We start from the raw sequence: 17,500 nt of genomic DNA, 5'->3' as shown, positions 1-17,500 counted from the left end.
CTCCCTTCAGAGAGATCAAAACATACTCTTTACTGTCGGTTGCTATTGTCTGACAGGGGCCTTCTTGCCGAACATTATCCCTTACAAGCTTCTACAGCACACAAGAGGCTAGATCTTTTACTAAGTTGACTTCTTTCCTTTTCACCCCATACATCTCATGATGTCTAAGCGAGTGAAAGCCCATTGGTTACCAAGAAATGCTGCGCAGCCCCTGACCTTGTTTGGCCCAGGTGTTTCTTGAGGTTGATAGCATCTTCTCGACTTCTTGTCCTTGGGCCAATGAACGACAAGCTCTGAAAATGTAATAAATAAATAATTAATACACAAAATGTACTCATACAGCACATTTCTCAAACTCAAGGTCAATTTGCCATAGACAAACAAAAGCAAGGGAACTATAACAGCAGAATTTTCACCGTATGCACCGTAAGGACACACATTCATCATTGTAATCCTACTATGCAGATTGGAATGGTTCATAAAAGGAGACCAGTTGTAACCTGTCTGACCTACGAGCTGCCCTGTCTGTCTGGCTGAGAGCCCATCTTCTTAAACATCTCATTTATTCAGAGTCTGACAGGGCCGGGCAGGAAATTGCGCCTTATCAGGAAATCAATTGACAGCATTTCATTTGCGACGAGTTCCGGCACATTCTCCTCCCACACCAGTCGGATCGGATGGTGAGGGAGAACAGCAGCATAAAACATCTGACTCATGTAATAGGAGTCAGAGGAAATCCCAAGCTGCTTTGCACAATCGCTCTGGTCTGAACAACAGCATGGATTCTATCCCTCAGTGAGGACACCAGATCTTGGGCTCCAATCAGAGAGTGGGGCTGGGGAGGGGTGGAAAGATGATGACTGCAATTTGTCTGAATGGATATAAAGATATAAATGACAAGATGGGCTATGGGTTACAGGTCATGTATATCCCAAATGACACATTTGTTACGCCTAATAAACAGCCATGGGCAATCATAAACCACACCTTTCCTACAAGAAATTGCATACAGTAGGTAGCCTCCAGACTATTTCACTTGACAGATTGTCAGATGTTAACCAGGCAATCAGGGGATCACATGACCTGGATAAATGAGAATGGGCACATACTAGGGATGGTACAAACCGCACCGAAAACCAAAACCGTACAATTCACACACCATACCGAACCGTAGAATGCAGTCCGTGGCAAACCGCAATTCATGTACTACCCAGAAAAAAATATGTACAACAGAGATTCTAGGAGTATCTTATCCAGTCTCTCTGATTAACACATTAGCATATAAGACCAATCAGAGGATGACACAATTAAAATCACACCATTTTCACATTATAAGCCTATACAAACCATATGTAGGATATTTAGTGATAAGTCTGATTCTATTAGCCTCTTGAAAGAGGTCATTTGGAAGACTCAGACAGCGCACATCAGCTGACGACAACTGATTCAACTTGCGCATCATCACTTTATAATTGCAGTCATATAAATATGGTTTAATATTCCCAGTGCACCATTTATCATGAACTAAAAAAAAAAGAACCGTAGAGATCCGAAAACCGTGACCTTGACACCGTGATATGAACCGAACCGTGAATTTTGTGAACCATTCCACCCCTAACATACATACCAACCAGGAGTGCGTTTCTCAACAACACTGTAGCAACTTATCTGGTTGCAATGCAATTTCCCACTGACGACCTACTTAGTTGCCAAGTAGTTAGCCACGACCTGGGGTACACTTTCAAACATCACAATCGCTAACTAACTTTGCTGGTTGCTATGGAATTCTTTATCTGCGTATCTGAAGACTAGAGTGTAATAATGCAATATTCATGTCCCTTTCAGGACATTGTGATCTTCAAATGCAAACTCTCTATCCTCCTCTGCTCCATACACAAGGTAATCTCAATCCAAAACTATCTCCAACTTTGACCCTCAAAAGTGAAACAAGTAGTAACCAGATGCTACTAGATAAGGTCACCTTGAGTCTTTTGTGAAGACTTTTTCAAAAGTGTCTCCATTCATAGCAAACACACTTCCACTCTTCCACACTAGCACTTTCCTGTGCCATGGACTTTTTATGCTTCTCTTACTTTGTATTCATGCAGTCGCAGCTTGATATTATTTTATTATATTATTATAATACTATATTATTATTATATTATTATATCATATACTATATATGCAATGTAATTTGCAATAGTGTATTAACCATTATCTTGAGAGGTAGCCTATATCAATGAGAAGACAAGCCTGGTCTTATTTAATGTGACTTTTACTGACCACTGTCACCCAACCAAGCACCATTAAAGATAAGTTTGCATGCTCTGGAAGTGAAAACTACATACACAGGCCCTGCCGTGACCAAATGGTAAGGCACTCGTCTACCATGCGGCTGACCTGGGCTATTCCCGGCCCGGGTCCTTTGCCGGCCCTTCCCTGTCTCTCTCTCCCCACTCGCTTCCTGTCAACACCTTCACTGTCCTATCATAAATAGACAAAAGTCAAAAAGACCAAAAAATAAATGAAAAAAGGAAACTACATACACTTCGTAGTACCTTTGTTGCTTTTGGTGTGTCTGGGGCAGAGGAAAGTCTCACAGGGGCATCTTTAGATGGCAATGGCGCAGCTTCGGATGCCAGCTGGGAAAACACAGAGAAAAATAAAATGATGAAGACAAATCAAGTTCCTGTGGATACATCAGCAGGGTAAAAAGGCACAAAAGAACAAGGACTGAAAAATAAAACAGAATAAAACAAAACATGTCCAAAAGAGAACAGAGAGGAAAATGTGCTTGCATGTCATTCGTTGTTTACACAAACAACATGCATCTGGGATTTCAGCAGCAGGTTCACAGACAGGTGAGGTGATGTTCAGTTCAGTCTGGGGAACACGGTGGAAGACACCCCAGAGAGAGAGAGAGAGAGAGAGAGAGAGAGAGAGAGAGAGAGAGAGAGAGAGAGATCTTTTTTGCGTTTCCACCAGTCCCTCTCTCACAGGGGACCTGTGAAGAGCTTTTCATCATAGAACGCCTCAGACGAGAGGGCAAAAGAGAGAAAGAGAGAGAGAGAGAGAGAGAGAGAGAACGAGAGAGAGAGCCTTAAGCTGACAAACCTCTCATTTTTCACGCCGGATGTCTTTTTGGCAGTAAGACGCCTGTAACTCCCCCTCCACCTCCTCCTCCACCTCCTCCTCCTTCACACCACCTCCTCCCTTCTTCCACCCGACCGCTCCACACCCCCAGGATCGCCTCAGTGTTGCCCTTGCGCTCCAGACCCTCCTGCACCCCAACCCCCCCCCCCCCCCCCCGGTTGATGGATGATCTCATTTGCAGTAAATCTGCTCGCGTTAGGACCAGACGCTACGCCGCAGAGTTTCTCACTTCACTTGGCCCAAAAAGACGGTCCGCTTCACACAACGAGCCCCCGTACCAAACCCCACCCCACCCAACCCAACCCCACCTCTCTCCCCGTCCCCCCCTTGCCCCCTCAAATGCATTTGTTTACCTACGCACCCCTGCGCAAAGGCCTGAGGACGCGGTGTGATTTTATGAATGCAAATATTAACACTCAAAGCTCAAGTCGTTGACATTTACGTGTCTGTGCACTCAGGGAAGCTGACACAGGGAGGACAAAGGGGTCAGCTGTCCCGGGCCCAGTAAGAGATGGGGGCCCCATATGTAATTGGACCCTCATTACATTGAATGTGCTGGGTTGGGGGGCCCTTTCGGATGACTTTGTCCTGGGCCCGCCCAGCCAAAGCTGTCAGCGGCCCTGACTGTGCTCTTGAACTTTCTCAAAGCTTGTAGAAAGAAGACGGAGCTAGCGGCTGGGGTAACCTGTGCAGTTGACCCTCTCGCTACGTGATTTATGTGGCCGAGACAAAAGGGGCCGTTCCAGGTGACACTCTCCTCAATAACTTCCAATGGCGTTAACCGAGTGAAAAAATGTTACACACAGAAATTGCAAGCACAAGACACAATGAAATTGCATCACACCACCTATCCATGAGATGTGTGTGTGTGTGCGTGTGTGTGTGAGTGACAGAGAGACAGAGAGAGAGAGAGAGAGAGAGAGAGAGTGTGTGTGTGTGTGTGTGTGTGTGTGTGTGTGTGTGTGTGTGTGTGTGTGTGTGTGTGTGTCACAGAGAGAGAGAGAGAGAGAGAGGATGTGTGTGTGTGTGTGTGTGTGTGTGTGTGTGTGTGTGTGTGTGTGTGTGTGTGCAAGCCAGGTACACCTTCGAAAGACAGGTCAGGAAAGTGAGTTGTACAAGTCCAAGCCAACATGTGCAGGCACTCACGAAATACAAGACTTTTTCATCCAAAAGTGTCAAAACCAATCTGCTCAACGATGGCACCCGCCGAGCGATAAACTGCTTAGCTCAGCAGACAAAGAGGCTCCAGCGACTCTGATGAATCCTCCGTTCACGTTCACCAGCATTAATATTCCATTCTGACAGCTACCCGTCCCTTAATGCATTAGGTGCCGATATCCCCACGCGTGTGTTATTGGTTTTTAGGGCTCACCGGTGGGCCGGGACGGGATGGGCCAGGCCGGACGGGAATGGCCTTGGCAATGCAATGCAAAGCCAGCGGCACCACCAACCCCCCAATAATTGCTTTATAAAGCTCACTTTGACTTGCGCTGGGTTGATTTTTTTTTTTGATTCTGGGAGGGGGAGTGAACAAACTGTGCGAAACCCCCCAGCTTCCTCTCCTCCGTCTTCGTCTCGGTTAATTGGCTGAATCTGGGGGCACGCGTTGCCTTTATGAGGCATGACACCCAGGGCCGCTGACAGCTTTTGCGGGGCGCAGGACAAAGTAATCTGAAAGGGCCCCCCATTCAATACATACAAAGTAATGAAAACCCACATTTGGGCCCCCTGTCTCCATGAGCTCAGGACAACTGACCCCTTTGACCCCCCCTGTTGCCTTCACTGATGACACCTACTGTCCCCTGCTGCCTACTGCGACTCCCCAATTCAGATCTGCATTTTAAAACCGTCCGCAGGAAAACCACATAGCCTACATACATACATACATGTGTGTGTGTGTGTGTGTGTGTGTGTGTGTGTGTGTGTGTGTGTGTGTGTGCGTGAGAGTGTGTGTGTGTGTGTGTGTGAGAGAGAGAGAGAGAGAGAGAGAGAGAGAGAGAGAGAGAGAGAGAGAGAAAGAGTGTGTCTGTGTATGTGTATGTGTGTGTGTGTGTTTGTGTGTGCGCGCGCGTGCGTGTGTGCGTGCGTGCGTGCCTGTGTGCGTGCGTGCGAGTGAAAGGCGGAAGGGGGGGTATGTGCAGCCAAGTTTCTGACAGCCCATGCATCATTAATCCCTTCAGTGTCTACCATTTATATGGAATACAAGTGAAAGGAGCATTTGGGGCAGAGTGAGACTGATCTGTTGGTGTGCTGCAATGGCGCCCCTGTGATGGATGAAACAAAGGAAGACAATTTGCCATAAAACCAGACTGACTTTGGTAACACATCACACACCGTCAAAGGCTGACCCAGAAAGGCCACAAGACTTGAGAAACACCTGGTCGTTTCATCACATCAAATATGATCAAACAGCACATTACTCTTGTCTTGCCTACCTCAAACAAATTCTAGTCGGCTAAATGTTCACTTAGTTCCGTTCAATGTAGCCTATCCACTTTATTCAAACAGCACCATGACCATGCATGTTTTGAGGCGTTTAATTATTTTTTTAAAAAATAAATTTCTTTTTATAACAATGGCTATTAGGCTGTTATGGGTTCCATTACCTCATCGAGTTGTCCTAGTGAAGAGAGGATCAGCTTTTTTGGTTCCAAGTGCAGCGGTTCTCCGACCTCCTCGTAGGGTCGCCAAGTCGCTGCTCGGTACCCCTGTCGACTGAGCTGTCGCTGTCTGCGACTGAAGTTCTCCCAGAACACCTGCCTATCACGGCAGGTGACATACGCGGTCTTACTGCGCGCTTGTAACTTTTCTCCCGATGTCCGGCTACATGGAAGAGGTTTAATAGTTACAAATTCACGCGGATCAAAATGTTTGTCACGCGACGCTGCCATTGACCTGGCGCGCGCCCTCGAAATTCTGGAATTTTGACAGTTCAAAGGTTAGCTACAAACAAATTATAAACATTTCAAAGAGTTTATAGCCTGACAAGTATGGTCGTCCATGTTGGACTACGTGGCTGTGCCTTGCGTTTCCCTTGGTAACGAATTACCATGCAAAACGCGCCGCACAGCTTTCAGTCTAACAAATTGGCCTTTGGATTGGACAAAGAAAGAACAATGCCCCTTTACCTTGATGTCAGCAGTTGAACTTTTTGCACTTGGCTATAAAGTCACACAAACGCATGGCTCATTGGAACAGTTGTTTTCATTAGAATCTGTGGGGAATATTTTAAGACAATTATTATTTTCTTCTCCGAGGAAAACGACACTACAGTGTCAAATTAAAGAGGAACTGGCTCAAATTGTAGCCTAGAATACTGTATTCCCAATTAAGCTCCTGTCTGCTTGCTCCTCCAAGCTCCTTGTTTTCCATCTCCACAATACACAAGAAAAATAGCTCACAATCATCAACACTGCTATCAGTGTGGCAACACAGATGTTTCCCAATTTGTGTTACTGTGTAATTGCAATATAAGGGCCATGATAACAGCCTAATTTGGAGACAATCTGCAGAATAATTAATGGGACTATGTTTCCCCCTCTTAATTACTGGGCTGTTGTGACACACTCCTTCAAATTTGAATAGCTTTGTGTTGTTTGTGAGAAATAAATGATTGTGCTCTTTACCACAACTTGACAACTTCTCCCCTAATTAACCACAAAAAAACGTGCATTTTATGTTTGTTTCCTAAATAATTGAGTAAGCTATGGATGCCAAAAGGGGAAAAAAACGGTTTGCTGATTCTCAAGTTATTCGTAGAAAATAAAGGGCCATCTCAGATAATAATAATACTAGACCTTATAGTGGTTTCATATGCAAGGGAAACTCCAACAGGCCGTTTGCCAGAGGAGTGCTGCAGCCTGGCAGCTCGCTAGTAAAGCCTACTATGACCAGGGCGACTCAGCTGACAGCTATTTGCCGTTCCCTCTCCAGAGCTATAAATACAGCCAATTAACGTCCCTTTGCCTGGCATCCAAAGAATAGAGCGGCCGGCAGCGGCAAGCAAACAACGATGGCATGACACGGCACGGTGAGCCACATGAGCCGTCACCTCAGCCCAACATTCCCATCACATAGGATAACCATTAGCGCTTAATAAGCAAGCCAGGCAAGACGGGGGCAAGGCTGTGCTGTATAAAAGGACTGAGGTGCGTCCCCAGTCTCCAGCAGTTCTGAGCTCAAGCAAGCCCCTTCCATTCATTCATTCTCAGGTGAATTTCCCATTGCGTTTCTTTTCCATCGTAAATGAATGCCAAAATGAAGCTCAAAGAAGAGGGAAAGGGCGGGGCATGCAGGGGAGCCCATGCCCTGCCAATAAGTTGACCTGTGGGTGGCCCCTCTTTCTTTCTTTCATTCATTTCTTTGATCTCTGATCGCACCTTCTCTTCATTTCCTCCACAGATATATACGCCAACCATGGCTGACGGACCAAAGGCCTTCTCTGACCGCCCGCAGTACTGCCGCGATGCCACATGGTACCCGCTCCGAGCCGGGTGGGATGCTGGGTGGTGGCGGCAGCAGCAGCAGCAGCAGCAACAGCAACCGGGCTACATCCCCCCCATGCAGCAGCAACAGATGCAGCAGCAGCAGATGCAGCAGCAGCAGCAGCAACCGGGCTACATCCCCATGCAGCAGCAGTCACAGATGCAGCAGCAGCAACAGCAGCAACCGGGCTACATACCCATGCAGCAGCCACAGCAGCAGCAGTATGCCATGTCCAGCAGCATGCCTTCTGTCCTGGCACCCGGAGACATGATGTGGCTGGATAGCATGCTCATGAAGCTGGCAGCTCTGTCCTCCTGGGCATGGCCGTGGGGATGGTACACCTCCTCCTGGTGCCCCCCTCCACAGCCAAGTGCCCCCACCATGCCTTTGTCCACACCCATGCCCATGTCAATGCCTATGCCCATGTCCATGCCCATGTCCATGTCCATGCCCATGCCCATGTCAATGCCCATGCCCATGGCTATGCCTATGGCGATGGCTATGCCCCCCAAGATGCAGCGTGAGCTGTGGGCCAAGGCAGCGGCGGAGGCCAGAGCGGAGCAGCAGTACAGGTGGAGAGTCAGCCTGGATGTACTGCACTTCTTCCCCAGGGAGCTCTCCGTCAAAACTACAGATGAATTCGTTCAGATCAACGGTGAGTGAGAGGCTGCATGCAGTACTCTACTCGGGCTTATGCACATGAAACAGGGCAGGGCTCTAAATTAACTTTTTTCATTACCGGCCAAAATGGCTATAGACTTAATGTTACTAGTCAAACACACATTCACTAATGGGTCAAAGTGGCTAGTAAGTTGGTCTTTTCTACCAGCCAAGCTGAATTTTCACCAGTATTTGACCAGTTGGCTGGTGTTAGAGCCCTGGAAATAGGGGACAGATTTCTCACTTTGTCCCCTGAAGGGAAATCCTTCTCATGCATAGTATTATCATACTATTTTCTGTAGCATGTCTTTAGTATGCAAAGCCATTTTCTGTATAGCATGTGGACTAGAGTGTGGTGGATGGGGAGCTTCTTTTTGCGGATACGAGCGGCTTTTCCTTCATTGTAATGAAATACAATATCTGGATGTGAAATGTGTTAGAAGACGTGATCAGTGCAGAAGGCAAGGCAGTCATATCAAAAGGCATGAGTGAAGACAGATGTGCTATTTATGTTTACTGGCGTGTGGAATTGGATTTGTTTCTTGTTTCAAGGCAAACATGAGGAGAGACAGGACGAGCATGGATTAATCTCCAGAAGCTTCACCAGGAAATACAAGTGGGTAACTCCACCGCAACAAGAGTGACAGAGCATGTACAGTTGAGGACGATATTATTAGCCCCCCTCCTGAAATTAGACATATCTCTTCATTGATCATTGAGAATGATCATTATTAATAAATGTATGTTATTCTGGAAACGAATACACCATGGAGATAGTATCCAATAAGTTAAATTTGGACTTTTCCATTTTCACAATGAGTTTAAACAAAAAAGTGTAAAAATGGCAAGGACAAAATTATTAGCCCCCTTATCATTAATAGTCAATACAGTGCCATTTATGAACAAAAATTGACACCAGGCACTTTGATTAGTTGTTAACTATGTTGGCACATGTCCTACCAGGGATTTAGGCCCATTTTTTTCATTGCAAATAGTTAAGCTGGTCCAAATTGCATGGATGTTGAGGATGGACATTCATTTTCAGCACTCTTCAAATACTATCTAAAGGATTGAGGTCTGAACCACTCCATGATCATGGTTTTAGTATCCTTGAGGAACATTTGAACTATTTTGGATGCAAGTTTTGGGTTATTATCTTATTGAAAGATCCAGTGAAGATCTTAGCTTCGTCTATGAGCATATTTTTGCAAGGTCACTTTCCACATTCTATCATAATTTTCAGTTTTTATGGTGCCATACACCCAAACAAGGTTTCCTGTGGCTGAGGCTGCCACAGAATGATGCATCCACCACCATGTTTAATTGTGGAAACCATCTTATAACGATTCAAGGCCTATCCCTTTCTTCACCTGACAGAAGCAGAATCCATGCATCAAAGCAGGTGCAATTGAATATCACCAGAGGAAAGCAGAGACGTTCAAAACTCATTTTTGACTTTCAAATGTTCACAGACAAAGCTCAATAACACTCTGATATGCACTGCCTTTAGTAAAGGGGTTCTTCTGTGATGATGGCCCCAAAGCCCAATATGATGACAAGCCCTAACAACTGTCTTTCTTGAGGGGGGAAAAAACGCCAGGTGAGGCCAGGTCATAACCTAATCATCTAGGCAGGTGTCCAAAGCTTCTTTGGTCTAATGAGGCTAAGCAGTTTCCACAGTTACACATAGTGGTGGGGCATCAAGTTTAGTCTGTTATTCAGCCTCAGACACAGGGAGTCTGGGTCTGAATCTGGATTGCTGGGTCTTCCAACAACATTGTAACCCAAAGCATACATTTAGATTAGTTCAGAGGTTCTTCAAGGACACTAAAACCATGATATTGGAATCACCCGCCCATAGTCCAGTCCTCAATCCCACTGAGAGTATGTGGTTAATGTCTATGCTCAGCATCCATGTGATTTGGACCAGCTAGAACACTTTGCAGTGAAGAAATGGGCCAAAATCCCTAGTGGGGCATGTGCCAACCTAGGTAGCAACTTATCAGAGCCTGTTGTCAGTTTTGGTTCATAAATGGCACCATATGGACTACTAATGATCAGGGGGCTAATAATTTTGTCCTTGTCATTTTTACCCTTTTTTGTTTAAACTCATCGTAACAATAGAAAAATCCAAATTCAACTCATTGAACATTATCTCCATCAGTGTATTTGTTTCCAGAATAACAGAAACGGTTAATAATGGTCATTCTTACTGAGAAATTAAGAGAAATGTCTAATTTCAGGAGGGGGGCTATTAATATCGTCCTCAACTGTAGACACATTAAAGGATAACTTCTGCCAATTTCGACATGTACTGTAGTTGTAATGCTCACACTACCCTGGAATTGTCAGTACCTGAGAATATTTGTCAGTACCTGAGAATATTTTTTTTCCGAGATCCTGGTCATAATAATGGGGACAGAGTTTGTTTACATTCAAAAGAAATATATTGATTTATTCTCAATAACATCCAAAAGGTTATGCAACATCAGCAGACAACTATCAATCAATGATACCTTTTGGGATAATATTTGGAGTAGGCCTACTGTATGTGAAGAAGGTTTTTAAAGTAAAGAAAGTCTGCCCCATTAGCTCAAATCTTGGAAAGGGCTGAGCCAAAAAATGCAGCATCACCGGGTACTGACAAGTCAAGGGTAGCGTGAGCAATACAACAGCATATTGAAATAGGCAGAAGTTCTCCTTTAACAATTTCACAGTAAGACTCTATGCAGTCGAGTAGAGTAGAGAGTAGACAAATTCCATTAATCCAAAAGGGATACACATAATGCACAATGCACAGATTGAATGCCTCTGTTTACGTAGTACTCGAGCAAGGCCTTGCTGCATACATATAAATTGCATTGCACAAATCCAGATAAATCACTCACCCACCTCACTCACTAACATACACCTGCACAGAGGCTTACAAAGTAGAAGTAGAAGTAAATTCATGATTGAAGTACAACACAAGTCCAAGATGTGTGCTGTGGAGTGCTGTGTCACAATGACAATGGGAGTTGGAGTTTCCAAATGGGCTTTCACTTTTCACTTTTTCACTTTACATAGTTTTTTCGACCAGATATTCATCTCTCCAACTCTGCATTCAAGTACCTAATGAGGGTTTTTCCACTTTTCTTTCACCTCCACTTCTACTTGTTATCCCTCTGTAACTGCATTTGCAAGTATATACTGAGCTGTTAAAACACAACACATACATGAAAAACAGATACAGTGTGTGCGGGCTACACGGCCCCACAAAGGCAAAGTGCAGTGACTACATATTTTCTCAAAATTGAGTTTAGACTGAAAATGGTCTTCATTATCTTGTGACGAAGCCTTGTTCCATTTTAGAGATATTGTTATGTCAAGTTTGCTTGTAATTGCAATATCTGACCTAATACCAAGGCGTTGAAGGCATTTTCCTCAGTTGTTACTGCACTTTGCATTTGTAGGGCAGTATAATCCTGTAACCTGTGTCTCCTTGTCAGGCTTCCCATTGGGATTGATGCCCAGACTATCCGCTCTTATCTCTCCGGTGATGGCGTGCTGACAGTCGAGGCACCACTTCGTAAAACCAGCCCTCCTCAGTGGATCATCCCTGTTCAGGTAAGACAAAAGGACATAGAGTAATGGAACAGAAGCAATCATGGCCATTGCTAAGGTAACGTTTGTGAATGGGCAGCATGAATTCTGGAAATTAACTACTAAAAATATTACACGGAACACCTTTAACCCCTTTGCACAGAGCCTTTGTTATAACCTTGCGGTCTCCAACGTTGTAATGACCAACTTGTAGCCTCTTTGTGCAGATGGGGTTGCCGGCGGCGGGCCTTTTGACAATTTGGTGAAAATGCTCAACTACATGATAACAACAATGCTATGACATTACCGAGAGCCTTAATGAACAGATTAAGACATGTCCATTTTGGAGACGGTAAGGACGACTTGAGGAAGGCCGAAGCATCAGATTAAAAGTTTATTCATGCGACTCTTGAGTATGCGGCACTTTTCTCCTCTTGACAGTAAGGTTATAACAAAGGCCCTGCACAAATGGATTAATCTGTTACTTAAGGCTCTCTGTAACGTACCAAAGCTGTTACGATGTTCTTGACTTTTCAGCTGAGTGTGAATAATGTGCCCACTTGGCGGGCCCATCTGCACAAAGAGGTCACTATTCATGGCCTTCTTTCTTCAGAATTAGTCTAACAGTACATGTTTTGTGTTTATGTTTTCGTCTACTGATGTTATTCACATAACTGCCTTCTAAGTTGATTCATTTTTACCATTGCAACTGAGGGCGCTAGGTTACATCACATTTGTCAGATGCTTTTATTCAAAGCCACTGAATAGAGATAGACAGTATTGCATGTTCAAAAAAAGTTTTTTTAAAAATCCTGTTATGTACATTATTTGCTCCAGGCAATTTGGTCAAGTAGCTCACAACGGACTGTCTGCAGTCTTGAGGAGCTAATACTGCAAGTGAAATCACCTGCCTGTGTGAGAAGCACATGCAGAAGGAATAATTGACAGGATATTTGCTTTCTCACATCCGTTTGTCCACCTACAGTACATTGGAATTGAAGTTATTCACAAACGTCAGACAGATTCGCCTTCATTGCTTCTCCTACTGAGAAGGAATGAAGGCTGGCTGACACATACATAACAACCCCATTGAATGAGTCGTTCATCATTTGTAAGCTACTTGACCTTTTTGATCACTGGCCTTGGGGTTGTCTAAGTGTTTTTGTCAAAACACTTCAGATAAACTGAATGTGAAGGCCTCTCCTTTTACATGCAGACTGAAAGAGGGTCCCTCGTGCTGGGAGTGGAGAAGAAAGAGTACTCAAGGTCGCAGAGCGGCGCTGCTGAAAGGCAGAGGGAGAGGGACGGTCAGGAATCTCAGTACGCCGACGACAGCCAGCTCTCTCCCTCGTCCCCCACGAGGCAAGCCTGGAAACCCATGCAGCAGAGATCCGTAGAAGGCGGGCGCCAGGGAGACCAAGACTCGGCTGAGTTCAGCACCGGTGCCGGCGGCGATCACGACTCTCGTCACGTCTTCAGACAGGCATCGTCCACACAAGAGGAGCAGTTCACAGGCCTATCTTCTGAGGCATCGGCCACACCTAACACACTGACCTCAGAACAGGAGGAGTCCAGTGATGCAGCGGCACAGCAGGAGCAAGAGCAAGTGGAAGGGGACGAGGCAGCCGGGGACGAGGCAGCCGGGGACGAGGCAGCCGGGGAGAGCCGCGAGGAGGGCCTGCTTCGCAGAGACGCTTCCGTAACCGAGGAGATGACATCGGAGCAGGAAGCTGTGTCTGATGGACAGTTCCAGGAGTGTGTCATGCCCGAACAGGAAGCCATATAGAGGCTCAAAGGCCAGGAGGTCACACACAGTAACTTTCTCAGTGTTAATTCAACACCTAGAGAGTACGGTCAACACTGTGATTGTTATATTTACCGTTATCTCTCAAAGAGTTAATTCAAGACCTAAAGTGTACGGTCAACACTGTGATTGTTATATTTACCGTTAGCTCTCCAAGTGTTGAATTAAGCCTGTGGAATGGACTGTATAGGGCTAGCTAGACACACTAGAGATATGATGATTATGACAAACGTTTACATGATTGCGTCACCCTGGCTTGCCTTGCCTGACTCCTAGCAACCCCAACAACATCCTTTATCTGACCTCTCTCTCTCTCATCATCATCCCAGCCCATTCCATTCCTGCTTTTCCTGTCACATGACATGGCACCTACTGTAACTCTGCAAACTCTCACGCCTTTAATAAAACAATAGCACTTCACGAGTGGGTGTTCGGTTAATCATTTTTCCCAGGGTCTTGGTGTGTGTGTGTGTGTGTGTGTGTGTGTGTGTGTGTGTGTGTGTGTGTGTGTGTGTGTGTGTGTGTGTGTGTGTGTGGAGTTTTGAAGTCATCGCTAATACAAAGCAATCCTCTGATGTCTCGTGATGGATTATCCCTCGTCATTGTGTGTGTGTGTGTGTGTGTGTGTGTGTGTGTGTGTGGGAAGGGTGGGGGGTTTGAATAGCTGGCTTGCCTTGACACAATCTTGGCACATCACACAGAAGCTACAGCAGCGACGATGGCAGTGGTGGCGGTGCCCGCGGTGGCAGACAGCACAGCTGTGTGTTTCATCAAGCTGAGTTGGACGCGTGCCCACATAAAGCACACACACGGATGGTAACTTGCTCGGTGCCAATTCAACACTCCAGAGAGTCAGCCAAACACCTCACAGTGTTGAATTTACCCCTGTAAGTTTGAATTAACACTGCAACATGCGTTCTGTGCTGAGACACTGACTGCAGTCCAAAACGCCACTGTTAATCTGGATCCATCACCTACATCCAGGGTTGGACTGGGGGAGAAATAGGGCCCGGGCACTTCATAATTAACGGCGCAGAACAGACTCACCGGTGGGCCCTGTACCCTTGTGGGCCACTATTTTCAGAAATGTTTAAAAAAAACATATATTTTTTCAATTACATTTCCGAAAATAGGGGCCCACAAGGGTGCAGGGCCAACCGGGAAATGCCCGGTATGCCAGATGGCCAGTCCAGCCCTGTCCCTCCCTCTATCCCCTCCCCAACACGCCTGTGGAGATAAACTGCCTAATCTCGCCCTGTGTGCCATTTTCTGTTGTCGTCGACAAAAAAACAGTGGGAGGCTATCATAAACTCTAATGCAGCAGACGCTTAATCCATTTATTTATACACAAGACAACACTATGCAATAACCTGCCACTTTCTCTGAAGTGTCATCTTTTAGTGTCACCTTCAAATTTGTTTTTTTCAGGGGTTTTTTTTTTGGGGGGGGGGGGTGGTGGAATGCAATTATGTCTTGGACAGGCAAACATAACTTTCCTGTTGTGTTGTGCCGCCGTGCAATTTTCTGATTTAGGATGGAGGACGGCGGCAGACACTTTTCAGAGCGGCTTTCAAAGTGCAACATCACAGATCAAATCATTTCACAAGATCGCCCGATACTTTTGTTTATGCTACAAGGTTTTTATGCGCACCAGTTGAAGTTTTCAGAACTCATTCCCCACATAAGTGCTTGTTTAGCGTCATAACAACATCAAAAACCCCAGACTACTGTGTTGGAAAGCAGACTTTTTCGGTTATTGTGTTGGACCAATGATCACTGTAGTAGGCCTATAAACCCACAAAGGGCCTCTGACAACTTCGGCTGGGCGCGGGACAGTCACCTGAATGGGCCCCCCACCCAATATATATAATGTAATGAATACCCAATTCTGGGGCCCTTTCCCCCCCCCCCCCCCCCCCCCCCCCCCCCACACACACACACACACACACACACACACACACACACACACACACACCTGTCAGCTTCCCTGAACCCACACACGAAATAAAATGTTGTCCTTCTTTTCCCTTTCTGCTCTGCTAACACCAAGTGAGGAGTTTGAGGCCTAGCCAAGCTGTCATAAGTAAGCCTTCCGCTAACTTGCCTACCCATTACAGACTGCTGGGTAAAAGAAGGCCTCCTGGAGAACTTCCCAGAAGAGCCCGAGTACACAGCCAGGGGCTAAGCTATTAGAGGGGGCAAGCAGGGCATTTGCCCCGGTGCCCAGGGCCCTCCTGTATAGGTGGTGGGAGCCCTGTTGTGACATTGACAGGTTGTATGAGGGGCCGCCCTATCCATGTCTTGCCCTGGGGACCTGTGTGTAATTGTTCCACCACTGCACACAGCACAAAGGCAGATGTGACCACACAACAAGCAAGACTGAGGGTAGTGAGAGTTTTTATTTTATTTTTTTATTGTCATTATGGCATACACATACAATACAATACAAAGACATCTGATAGAAGAAATCTGATAACGTTCTCTTTCACTTTGCAGAGAAAATATCACTTAACCACACGTAATTTAAAAAAAAGAAAAAGGAAAACAACATCATTTTGTAAGACCTCTATTAAAAATCTTATACTCTCCCGTGACCAAGGGCTGGTTAATAGTATACGCATGGATTTATATATGTACAGCATCAATGCACTGACAATAAGGGAATATTTCCCTCCAGTGTGCTTCGCATCTGGCCCTATTAACCGGCCAGAAGGGCATTGATTTCTTATGTGCCTCTGTCGTTTTCACAGAATACAAAGCTAGGAAGGTTAAACACACACTCACACACACCCACACACAGCATACAGCAGATGTAGTTCCCTGTTAGCAGGAAAACACAAACATTCCCATGGTGCACTTGCTGAGGACGTCATGGAAGATATTATTTGTTTTTTTATTTATTTATACATTTTTTTTATTAATGCCAACTGCTACAGTCCTAACCCTCATCCGGCCCGCATCTGGCTCTGTTCTGGCACCGCCTCAACAGGGCTGAGCTGCAGAGCCAAAGGTCGTCTGGGGGTCAAACATGCACACACCATCGATTGCAATATATCGGAAGCATTCATGTGTTGTTTCAGCCTGACTGATAGGTAGTCATGATGTGTGATTCATTTCTCCCGCACACGACACCTTGGCATTGCATTCCATCCCGGATTGTTTCTTGTTTCACATTCCCTGAACAACATTCCGGGGTCTTTCAGGAGCTAGGCGCTCGTGACAACATGACACAAGCAACACTCTGGTCTCCGAAAAAACCGCCACACTGTTGTGTATACCACATACTTTATGTCACGTCATATTTCCCAGCATGTGGTCAAAGCTGCTGTTCAGCCAAATGCCTCTTAACCCCCCATCCCCCGTTCAGAAAGCCCATGTGGTGTTTAACAGCCTATAAAAAGGGTTATGACAGAGGTCAGCATACGCAGTTGGCAAACTTGGAAAAAAAGGAATAAAATAAAATAAATAAAACGTAAAGACCTCCAGCTCAAATCCAATCGAGCCCTTTTAGTGGATTTTGAAATGCTGCGCTTTGCTCATGGAGGATCAAAAGGTTGTGTGGAGAGGTGCGTAGGCTTGCAGCTCATGAGGAAGCCATTCACCTCATGCTGTGGACCTTAAGTCCCAGCCACAGGGAGGACAAAAAACACTGATAGAGAAAAGGGCAAGAGAAAGAAGTAGAGAGAGAGAGAGAGGGCAAGAGGAAGGGCAAGTGAAGACGAGCAAGGAAAAAGCATCAGACTGAGAAAGAGAGTGAGAGTGAGAGTGATAGACCCAGAGAGAGAGAGAGAGAGAGAGAGAGAGAGAGAGAGAGAG

General features: G+C 45.7%; 3 protein-coding genes across 3 annotated transcripts in view; 1 reads left to right on the top strand and 2 right to left on the bottom strand.

Annotated features, from left to right (window-relative positions):
- The window catches only part of LOC134444737 (coiled-coil domain-containing protein 60-like), an 89,292-nt gene extending 83,248 nt beyond the window's left edge, over nucleotides 1-6,044 (bottom strand). The window contains exons 1-3 of the mRNA XM_063193960.1: nucleotides 5,760-6,044; nucleotides 2,559-2,642; nucleotides 217-293 (exon numbers count right to left, since the gene is read on the bottom strand). Coding sequence (XP_063050030.1) covers nucleotides 217-293; nucleotides 2,559-2,642; nucleotides 5,760-6,044 — 446 coding nt within the window. The remainder of the gene's footprint in view (nucleotides 1-216; nucleotides 294-2,558; nucleotides 2,643-5,759) is intronic.
- Nucleotides 6,045-7,296: 1,252 nt separating this feature from the next.
- On the top strand, nucleotides 7,297-14,072 carry si:dkey-1k23.3 (heat shock protein 67B1). Its single transcript, XM_063195412.1, has 5 exons — nucleotides 7,297-7,364; nucleotides 7,555-8,293; nucleotides 8,851-8,914; nucleotides 11,787-11,904; nucleotides 13,097-14,072. Exons 2-5 carry the CDS (start codon nucleotides 7,570-7,572, stop codon nucleotides 13,664-13,666), a joined length of 1,476 nt encoding a protein of 491 aa, XP_063051482.1. The 5' UTR covers nucleotides 7,297-7,364; nucleotides 7,555-7,569; the 3' UTR covers nucleotides 13,667-14,072.
- A 1,992-nt stretch (nucleotides 14,073-16,064) lies between these two features.
- hspb8 (heat shock protein b8) overlaps nucleotides 16,065-17,500 on the bottom strand; it is a 16,103-nt gene continuing 14,667 nt past the window's right edge. The window contains exon 3 of the mRNA XM_063195411.1: nucleotides 16,065-17,500. This exon is cut by the window's right edge and continues 341 nt beyond it. The gene's annotated coding sequence lies outside the window, so the exon portion shown is untranslated.

The sequence above is a fragment of the Engraulis encrasicolus genome, chromosome 3 (assembly GCF_034702125.1).
Source record: "Engraulis encrasicolus isolate BLACKSEA-1 chromosome 3, IST_EnEncr_1.0, whole genome shotgun sequence".
In the NCBI taxonomy this organism is placed as follows: Eukaryota; Metazoa; Chordata; class Actinopteri; order Clupeiformes; family Engraulidae; genus Engraulis; species Engraulis encrasicolus.
This window is presented reverse-complemented; position numbering and strand designations above follow the sequence as displayed.